At 45.0% G+C, this 10,987-nt stretch overlaps 1 protein-coding gene across 1 annotated transcript in view; it reads right to left on the bottom strand.

Moving 5' to 3' along the window:
• Window positions 1-10,987, bottom strand: part of Slc15a1 (solute carrier family 15 member 1) — a 44,301-nt gene that overhangs the window by 10,529 nt on the left and 22,785 nt on the right. Inside the window, exons 10-18 of the mRNA XM_021203756.1 lie at window positions 10,071-10,157; window positions 9,485-9,574; window positions 7,912-7,956; window positions 7,753-7,785; window positions 7,581-7,669; window positions 5,887-5,968; window positions 4,594-4,713; window positions 2,979-3,128; window positions 1,312-1,361 (exon numbers count right to left, since the gene is read on the bottom strand). Of these exons, the coding sequence (XP_021059415.1) occupies window positions 1,312-1,361; window positions 2,979-3,128; window positions 4,594-4,713; window positions 5,887-5,968; window positions 7,581-7,669; window positions 7,753-7,785; window positions 7,912-7,956; window positions 9,485-9,574; window positions 10,071-10,157 (746 nt within the window). The remainder of the gene's footprint in view (window positions 1-1,311; window positions 1,362-2,978; window positions 3,129-4,593; window positions 4,714-5,886; window positions 5,969-7,580; window positions 7,670-7,752; window positions 7,786-7,911; window positions 7,957-9,484; window positions 9,575-10,070; window positions 10,158-10,987) is intronic.

Consider the following 10,987-nt stretch of genomic DNA (forward strand, 5'->3'; position numbering starts at 1 on the left):
TATATACACACATAAACACACACACACACACACACACACACACACACACACACACACACACACACAAACCAAATAGCCTAAATACCATAATCTACACTGTCCAAAGTTTCCAGCATTGGGAAATATTTCTAAAGAAATCAAAATAATGAAAATATTGTTCTGAGAACAAAATGAAACCCCAGAGATGCTTCTATTTCAGTGTCAAATACAAGGCACAAGGTGTGTGTGTATGTGTGTGTGTGTGTGTGTGTGTGTGTGTGTGTGAGTGCATGCACATGTCTTGTACAGGAGAAGACGGGCAATTACTAATATCTAAAAGAAGGACTATGTACTGAGAGCTGTACCCTTGAAACTCACCATGACACCTCAAAATGAGACTTTCTTTGGAGAAAAGGCCTCAAGGAAGCAAAAGAAGCTGTTGGGGGGCCTTAGTCTGGCCTGACTGATCGGTGTCCTTACATGACGAGATCAGGATGCAGACACACAGAGAGAAAAAGATGGCTATCAACAATCAACCAAGGAGGGAGGCCTCAGAAGAGACCAGACAGACTTCAGGGCACCTTGATCTTGGACCTCCAGCAACTAGGAGGTCATGAATTTCTGTTTAACTGCATCACCAGGCCATGGCACTTTGTCCTGAGCCTCAGCACAGACAGGCACTGAGAAAATGAGAGAAGGAATAAAAAACCGGATGGTCTTGTGCTGGTGAGATGAATTACACTGATTTTAGTTACCCTGGAGAAAAATCTGGGACACCAGAGGCTTGGTGAGCAGCTGACCTTACGCTATAAGCGAGTGCCTGAAAGTCAGAAACCCTCAGAGGAGTCTCCAGACCCTGGGACCTTACAACCATGTGTGAGAGGAGAGGGCATTTTTCAGGCCTGCCAGGGTGAGTGAAAAGGCAGCACGGGCTCCAGGAAAGAAAGGCAGTCTCCTGGGCACAGCGGGGACGTCTCTGAGGACAGTGTCTGGAGGGACTACCAAGCATGTGCTTCTGGTAGGTCGCAGAGGGAAAAGTGGTCCCCAGGGAGGACCTACTATTGATGCTCTGGACACTGTAACTAACTAGACACTTAGTGACCATTTATGCCATGAATGAATGCTGAATTCTATAGATTATTTTTCCACACCAGTTGCTAATATGATGTGGACTTTCTTCTCTAGGTTATGAATTATGTTAGTTGATACAATCTTGTATTCTTGGTACACGCTTGACACTTTCACACCCTTGTCACCACTGGGCTTGGTTAAAGGAATGTGTTAAGCTCGGTTAGAAACAAGGAGAACCAGTTTCAAAAGAAATCTCCATACCTGATTCCATTCTCCCCTTTCTCTGGCTTTTGGTTAAGACCATCTTTCACCTGAGAGAGAGAAGAATAATGTAAGAATGTTTCTAAGCCAGAGAGATGGCTCAGTGTGTGAGGCATCTGTTGTGTGAGCTTGACCCTCTGAGTTCAATCCCCGACAAGGTGGGAGGAGAGACTCCACGTTGCACAGTTATTCTCTCACCTGTGTACATGCTCTGCGGCACGGGTCCACCGCTCTCTTACATGCCTATTGTGTGCGTATATAAGCACACATGCACTTACAATAAATAATCAGATAAATAAATTGTCCTGACGCTTAGCCCATTAGGATCAATTCACACGAGCACTTTAGACTTTGAGCGCACGATACTGGCCCTTGTCCTGGGAGATGACGGTCCTACTTCTTCCTTCTTGGTTTCCCTCCAGGCTAACACATGTTTTCCTGTTATAGATCCCTGTCAGTGACTCCAAAGGGTATGACTCCCTGACAATGTAGACCTGGTCTGACCTTTGGACACGGCAACACTGTATTGTTAATACAGAGTTCATGTCTGAGAACTGTACAGATGATTCAGGAGAACCACTGGAAAATAAACCTCACAAGCATATTTTGCTAGGCCACATTTACAGCTTTGCTGGGGTGTGTCAATCTGTGGGTCACAAGCTGCATACACCTGATAAAACAAGCTTCCTTATTAAGCAAATGGCTGAGAACATTAACTGCACATTGAGTTTTTCATTATGTTCTCACTCAAATCCTCTGGCAGACTGCCCAGAGTTCCTTTATTCAGATCAACTCTTCTTGTACCAAATGACACACCTAGATGTCATTTTGTCAGGAAGTATTTCATGTGTATATTATTCCTTGTATCTGGTATGCATACCATACTTTTATAAGTGCACCTTTAAACAATACAATTAAAGATACATTAAGCACTTTATCTCAAAGTCTGAGAATGTACATATACATTCATGTGACTTACATACACACATGAGCATGGGCGCACACTCATAACACAGTTATTATTTATTTACCTTTGTATTTTAACAATTTTTTTTGAGACAAGTTTCCCCTGTGTAGTCCTGGCCAGCCTGAAACTCAAAGAGACCCTCCTATACCTTCTTCCTGGGTGCTGGAACCTAAGGTGCCTAGCTAAGATAGGGTCTTCCTACACAGTCCAGGCCAGCATCTGCTTCCTGAGAGCTGTAAAGAAAGGTATGGACCACCACACCTGGTTCCTACTTTTCTTTTTAAATCGTCATTAACAGTAATCCTTCTTCTCCACCAGCCAGACCTTTACTGGGAGTCAAATGTCTTGTGCTCCTCAAGAGTTTGAAGACTGCCTAAAGGAGTGAACAATATTGGTAAAGCAAAGCCAAAGCCACACCAATAAAAAGCTGTGCCCTGTGGCTGGAGAGATGGCTCAGTGGTTAAGGGCACTTGCTGCTTTTGCAGAGGACCTGGGTTCAATTCCCAGCACAACTATCTGTAACTACAGTTCCTGGGGACCTGATGCCCTCTCTGACCTCAGACACCAAACACCCATGTAGTACTCATATGTACATGCAGATAAAACACTCATACATATAAAATAAAGTCTAAAACATTTCTAAAGCTGTGTCTTTGATACTGCAAATAGCCAAGAGACATCTGTAGTGTCCAGTACTTACCACACGGTATTGACTGGGGTCCAACACTAGAAGGGTGTGCCGGTGACCCTGCTCAAAATCATGAGCTACTGTAGTGACTCCCGGGAATCCAGGGGAAGACATGTTTATGCTTGTCAGCTTGTCTATATCAAAAGTCATGAACGTGTCTGTCTGGAGGTGGGGAAAGAAGGCAGGAGACAGAGTTAGCACTGCATGTTTGGGTGCTGTAATGTCACAGTAGATGTCATCCTGTGTTGCCAAGTTCATGGTCATACACATCGAAAATACCTTATAGGGACTTAAGACCTGGCCTCCTATCCCACAGACACTGTCATACGGTTCTTTGTATATTGCCATAGGAACTATACTGTAATTTTATTTTTCCCTAAGGAAAACACATGCTGTGAATATCATTTATAGTCCTATAAATATACTATATTATACTATGTACAGTATAATATACTATATAGTACTATAGTATAGAACTATACTATAAATACACTATTTTATACTATATACAGTATAATATGTTACTGTAAATATAGTGCTATATTATACTATATATACTATATATAGTATAGTACTATAAATATACTATATATAGTATAATATACTATATTGTGCTATAAATATAGTATACTATTTATAGTATATAATGCTATATAATATATAGTATATAATGCTATATAATATATACTATACTATATAGTACTATACATATAGCACTATACAGTATACTATACTCTATAGTACTATAAGTATAGTACTATAATACAGAACAGTACCAGGGGACTGGGGCTGGAGAGAAGTCTCAACAGTTGAGTAGCTGCTCTTCCAGTCGACCTAGGTTCAGTTCTTGTAATTCACATGGTGAATCACAACCACCTATAATTCCAAGGGACTTGATGTTCTCTTCCAGGCTTTGAGGGTACCAGGCACATATACGGTGAACAGGCATACACACACACACGCACGCACCACCAAAGGAAAAGCAAAAGTTCTGGTGAAATCAATACTGGGCTGCCCTGACCACCAGGAGTCAGACTTTTAACTACTTCTTCAAGGTCATTAGCTTGTCAAGGTCTAAGTCCACTGCTCCGACTGTGGTAGGTCAGGAATGACAGCATATGAACCTACACCACCGGGGTTAAGACCCCAAGGCTCTCCATGTGGCCAGACTCGAGGCTGGAAACCAGAGGTCAAGGGCAAAGGCCTCCAGAGCAGGGTTTTCTACAGAGGCACTGTGTGTACAAGGACAGAAAATTCTTGGCTTGGAGACTGAGTGCCAGCACCTCTGGCTTCTATATGTAAAGTGCTGATAGCACACTCTTAATTTGCAGCTACAAAGAACTGTCTGTAGAGACTGCTCAACATCTCCTCAGAGATATCAGCACCCTGCCTTGAACCCATGGGCCTTTTCTTCTCCGCTGTTGAAAGTGCCAGAGCGATCAGTACTCACACTCAAGTCAAGTTAGAGGCGCACGGGTTTAGAAAGTGTTATGAGGTGGACATTGACATGTGTTGGTCTTGGACGGCCTTAGGGGTTTATACGAGGACCAATAAGAACAGCTCCTCCGAGCTGTGTTATAAATCGGGTGGGTAGATGAAATACAAGGTCCTGTTTCCTCCTGCTTACCTGAGACATTTGGGCAAGTGTCACATTCTTTCCAGGAAAATAAACAGTCATGTTATTATTTCCAATGTTCAAGACCTTAATTTGGACTTCATTTCCACCAGGGAAGACTGGAAGAGTTTTCTGAGAAAAAAAAAATAGAGAAGAGTTCCACAGTGAGGACTCCCGTGGACAGTCATTGTCACCTCAGCCCTCCTGGAGACATTTTCCCTGCTATCTACAGCTCATCCAGAGACATATGCCAAACACCTGGCTCAGTCCACTGGTCACATTGCATGGCGATAGAACTTTATTTAGCCTTAAAAACAAAGGGAATCTTTTTTATGTCCTCTAAAAAGGGTGAAGCTCGAGGGCACTATAAAATAAGCCAATCATAAAAGGGTCAATGCTCTGTGATCGTGGTCATGTAGTTTGCCTGGAGCAGCATCCTGGAGACAGATGGTAGAATGAGGCCGGCCAGGGGCTTGGGGAGACAGATCAGGGAGTTGGCATTGAATGGCTCAGAGGTTTGGTTTGGGAAGATGGGGACGTTCTTGAAGCATGTGTGTGAGGGTTACCCAGTAAAGGGAGCTGCACTGAGCTGTATGCTTAGAAATGGCTAAGATGGGAAATTTCACTGACAATTTGTTCACTGCAATGAATTTTGTGTGTGTGAGAGAGAGATGGAAAGACAGACACAGAGCAAGGCAGACACACACACACAGATAGAGTCAGAGACAGAGGAGGAGGCAGAGAGAGAAAGACAGACAGAGAGACAGAGAGACAGACAGAGGAGACAGAGAAAGAGAGTCTGCCCTAGTTTTATGGGCCATATAGTCCCTGCCTTTAAGAACTAAGTAAGGCCTTATCCCCAGCAGGCAGCACTGGGCTGGTTTAGCACAAATTCACCCACAGGTATTGGGATCCATTTAGGAATTATCCCTTAGTAGATATATCAGAACCCAAAATGTGTTCCTCTCTGAGGAAGACGGTTTATGCATTTCCCAAGTGCCCATTTGTGAGTGACAAACTTCTCACCAAATCTGAGCTGGGAGCAATTCCATGAACTCATCTCCCATTACCTATACCACAGGTGGGGGTCACTCGCCTCGACTTTTCTCACACCGAAGCCCACCCATTAGTTCAGGACCTAGCTGTTGCCCTCTCACTGTGCTAACTGATGGACTGTTTTATCCCACCCCCTCCCTTTACTGTCTTTACTCCAGGAATTCCTACTGCATATGGGGAGAGTCCCTTAGTCTCCTCTAATCCTCCTAGCCCAGAGAAGGAAGATGCTGAGCCCAGGAGAAGACTCACATCGATTTCCACCTGCACAATTGCAGCCACCACAAAGGCCATGGACGCCAGAAACATCCCAACAGTCATCTTCTTCAGGGACCTGATGCAGACAAGAGGAAAGTGAACCCCAGCCTGTATCCCCCAGATGAATCAAGAATAAGCCCTGAAGGAAAATCCTCCCTACCCCCATCCCTTAGCTTCCCTGAAAAGACAGCTATACTGGAAGCCGCTGCTGGTGTTTTGTTTTAGGATTTTATGTGTGCATGTCAATGTGAGTATATGCCCACATGCATGTGAGGGTGCTCTCAGTATATACCCACGTGTGTGTGAGGGTGCTCTCAGTATATACCCACATGTGTGTGAGGGTGCTCTCTGTATATGATCACATGTGTGGGAGGATATTCTCAGTACATGCCCACATGTGTGTGAGGGTGCTCTCAGTATGTGACCACATGTGTATGAGGATATTCTCAGTACTTGCCCACATGTGTGTGTGAGAGTGCTCTCAGTATATGTACACATGCCTGTGAGGGTGCTCTCAGTATATATACACATGCATGTGAGGGTGCTCTCAGTATATGCACACATGCATGTGAGAGTGCTCTCAGTATTTGCACACATACATATAAGGGTGCTCCCAGAGGCCAGAAGAAGATGCCAGATCCCCGGAGCTGGAGTCACAGCATTTGTGAACTGCTCCATGTGGATGCTGGGATGGAAACTCTGGTCTGTGTGCTTGAGAAGCAAGCACTCCTAACCACTGAGCCATCTCTGAGTCCCTCTCTGTTACTATTCATGACCAGACTAGTGGGGTCAAATAGAATGCCTAATCACATTTTCACGTTCAACTTCTAAAAATCCTATGATCATAGCTAATGTTTTCAGGCTTCCATTAATAGCATTTTTATTTATTTTAAAGGGCATTTTCAAAGACATTGCATACAGACATCTCTTTTTAAAGCTCTCTCTCTCTCTCTCTCTCTCTCTCTCTCTCTCTCTCTCTCTCTCTCTCGTGTGTGTGTGTGTGTGTGTGTGTGTGTGTGTGTGTGTGTACACGTGCATGCTGTTTGCAGATGTGTATGGATATGTACATGGGGATGCCAGAGGACATCAGATGTCTTCTGTCCCTGTCCATTTTATTTTCACAAGGCAGGATTTCTCATTGAACCTATAGCTCACCATGTTTGGCTAAGCTGGCTAGCCAGCAGCTCCAGGGATCTGCCCATCTCTGTCCCCTGCCTCTGAAGTTACAGATGCACACTGCCATGCCTGGCCTTTTACATGGGTCCCAGGGATCTGAACTTGGGTCTTAATGCTCGCACAGCAAGCACTCTTACCCAGTGAGATATCTCCCATCCCCCATTATCGCTAAGTTTATTACTTTGAAAACTTTATCACCAGCCAAGCCCGGTAGCATAGGTCTATAATCCTATCTCCTTGGGCGGTTTGCAAGTTCAATGTCTAACAAGGCTGCAGGGTGAATTTAGGGCCAGTGTTGTCTCAAAATAGAAAGGAAAAAGAGGGCTGGTGTTCTATCTCAGTAGAAGAATATTTGTTTGGCATGTGTGAAATCCACTAGGTTCAATTGCCAGTGCTGCGAAAATAAAATAAATAAATATCCCATCACCTCGGTGGGAGCTCCTGGAAACAGAGCATTTACGAGGCCCTGGACTAACAGCATCTCAGTCAACCCAAGCCAAACAGCCACTTACGTGAAGTTGAAACCACATTTTGCAATGAGTGGGTACACCACAGCATCCACAATGGGGACCATGATGACAATCAAGATGGCATTCACTGTCTGCAGAGGGAGTGGAGAGGGGCCTTTAGTGCAACCACAGGGAACACGTGGGCTTCGGAAAGTGAGCTGAGCCTTTCTCCTACCTGCATCTGGTCCGGCTGAATTTCAATTGCTCCCTAAAAAAGAGGAGGTAAAATCTTATAGGAAGAAAAAAGCCAGGGAAAAGAAGAAGAAAGGACCGAGGGACTAAAGCAGGGCAGTGGTAACCAGGAGGGGGGACAGACCAGGACAGGCAAACTTACAATTTTCCCATTCATGGTCGTTGCTTGCAGTGTCCATCTGGAACCCTAAAAAATGAATGCATTGATTGTGTCATGGAGGATGTGGCTTTTTAGGATGTGATAATCCACCACCAAACTTTCTAAATCAGGACTGAAAGATTATGGGATTTGAAGTTGTCATAAACATCTAATCTGCCTCTCAGCTCTGTCACAGTTCTAGGAAGACAAAAGCCAGTGGCACTTCCTAGGCTTCGTGAAGGACCTCTGAGACAGCGCTGTCCTCGGGGGATATAAAACTGTGTGATTACATGGTACCACCTCTCAGGGTGAGCTCATCAGGACCCTGTGTTCTATGGGTGCCAGTGTCAGTATCTAGAACATTACAATGGTAAAGAAAGCCAGTGAGGGGCTTTAAATGCTTTCTCATAAAGATAGTAGTGGCCTTAAATCAAGGCAGCCTAATTACAGATCATCTGTCTCTTACAGGATGTGATGATTTTTATGGAAGGCCTAATGGATTGATATAAATCCATCATCTCCCCATGGAAAGTGGTAGTCCTGCCCCATTTGACTCTTGAGTTTGTACCAGTTACCAGGGACTTTGTATGTAATGTCGGATTTGGGCCTCACAGCAGAGGCTGGTGAGAGGGATGAACATGTTGAGAAAGGTTCCTAGTTATTAGCCCACATCACCCCGCTACCAGTGATGCCTGCATTCTGAGTACAAACCTGACCCCAGTTATGCTCTTTCCACCCTCAAGGTGGCTCCTTCACCCTTTCTTGGCTGCTGCATACTTCATACTACAGACAAGGAGGATGTGTTTGCTCAAACGTTTTCCACGGATAGCCTAGCCTTCCAATAATCCTATCTGTGCGTAACACATACTTGCTCTCAGTCTCTAGAAGCAGCAGAATCTTGCTTTGACTTGTGCGTATTGTGCGCTGGGTTGTCTGACATGAGTGTGTAGGACTCCAGTGTGCGTCCTATAGATGGCATCGTATCTATGTGCTACGGACAGGTTAGAATCACAGCAGTAAAGGAGAACGTGAAGTTAGGAGGGACATGGGGTAGGGCAGTTGGAAGGAGGTAATGGTGAATGTATATGATAAAAGACACTGTATATGTGTATGAATGTTCCAGAGCCACAGGTCTGGTCTGGTCAGGAACTGCTTCAAGTAGAGAACTTGTGTAGAGTCATTTACAATTCTGTAGGGCACTTCTGGTTTGAGTATTCCATTTTAAAGTGGGAGGTTTGAATCAAGCCCCTGTTAATTAGAACAGTCCACAAATCTCTTCAAAGGCAATACCTTCGATCATGTTAGGTCAGTAGAAGAAACTCTGTCTGCCCTCAGTTCTGATCAGCAAGGGTCCCAGGTACTCTCTGAGGAAAGCTCCCCAGGGTTACTCTACAGAAACAAACCTCACCGCCTTCACTGATTCACAATAGGCATGTGGGTAGATCCTTTTAGGATACGTTCTAACCAATAAACTCAGTAAGATGCTAAAAATTACCGGGTATTTAGGAGCTGAACACCCAGCTTAGCTGTGCACATAGCAGCATTTACTACATTCTGATCAAACAAGAGGCATTACCTGCTGGTCAAACAAGGCCCAGAACATGGGGAGTGGGATGTACAGGAACATCACCTTCGTGACCATCTTGATCTGCGAGATGAGCCGCTCCTGCAGGTAAACAAATCAGCCAGGGCTGCAGTCAACAGCAGTCCCTGCTCTGCTGCAAAGTGGGGATGTTCGCCTCTAGCTGGGAGCGCAGGTCTCTCTAGGAAATCAGACATTCTAAACAGGTGACCACTGAGCAAGAGTAGCTGTGTGGGAGGCCAGCCACCGGAGGTCACTAACTGTTAGCCTCAAGGTTGGTCGCCACCACCCAGCCCTTCTCTGTGCAAACTGAAGTCATATGATCTCACGGCCTATGCGCCTAACAGAAAACGACCCAAGTGAGCAGCTATGAGGGGGGTCATGTTGCTCCCCAATAAGTGATAACCATCCCTTAAAAGTTTTTTCAAAGCACTTGTGCAGAGCTGTATTCCACACATTATTAAGCATTGGGAGGACGTGGCCGAGGGTATTGCCCACGCGCTATCCCTCTGCACTGTCCTTTCCTTCCATGCCCATTTCCTGGAATAGCTGGTGCCACTGTTGAAGGAATATGACTTACGTCGTATTTCTCTTTAGCCCAGTCCAACCAGTGCTCCCTCTTGGGAAATGCCTTACTTCTGTGCCGAAACCTGTTTTTGATGGCAAACTGAAGGAAAGAAAAAAAATTTAAATTTTAAGAGATAATCAAAACTACATCAGAAAAACACGTTTCAATGAATTCCCTTCTAATGGTCTAACATGGGGGAAGGGTACATTTTTCACGGGTGGATCCTGTTTACCTGGGCTGGGGTCCCCTTCCCAGCACTTTACCCTCCAGCCTGCCTAGAAAAACATGGTCAGTAGAAATGTAACAAGCACACGTGCAGTTATGTTTTCTAGCAGCGAATTAACAAGTAAAAACAAAATATGTAAAAATCCATCCCCCACCCCAGCAGGATTTCTCTGTGTGGCCCTGGCTGTCCTGGAACTTGCTCTGTAGACCAGGCTGGCCTTGAACTCAGATCCACCTGTCTCTGCCCCTTTATGAACCTTTATGCCTCTGCTGGAATTAAAGGTATATGTCTCTACCAGGATCTATTTGGTAAGTTTTATAAAGACAAAACACCCAAGTACCCTCAAAAAGTAATCTTAAGGGAAAAAAATCAAAACTTAGTTGATTTTTTTTTAATTGAATTTTGATTTAAAGAAGGTGGAAGGTAGAGGAAAGTTCTGGAGTGATTCAGTGAGAGGGAGGGAGGGAGGGAGGGAGAAGACAAGGGGGAGGGGAGGGGGGAAGAGAGGGGAAGAGGGAGTCAGAGTGGGATGGAGGGGAAAGGGAGAGGAAGGGGAGGGAAGTGGAAGGAGGGGAAGGGAGAGGAGGGAAAAGGGAAGGGGAGGAGGAGGGGAGAGAGAGTGAGTGAGGGGGTTGGAGGGGAAAGGAAAGGGGAAGAAGAGGAGGAGGGGGAATAAGTGAGAGAGGGTGGACGGGGGGGGGGG

This window comes from Mus pahari, chromosome 8 (genome assembly GCF_900095145.1).
Source record: "Mus pahari chromosome 8, PAHARI_EIJ_v1.1, whole genome shotgun sequence".
NCBI lineage: Eukaryota > Metazoa > Chordata > Mammalia > Rodentia > Muridae > Mus > Mus pahari.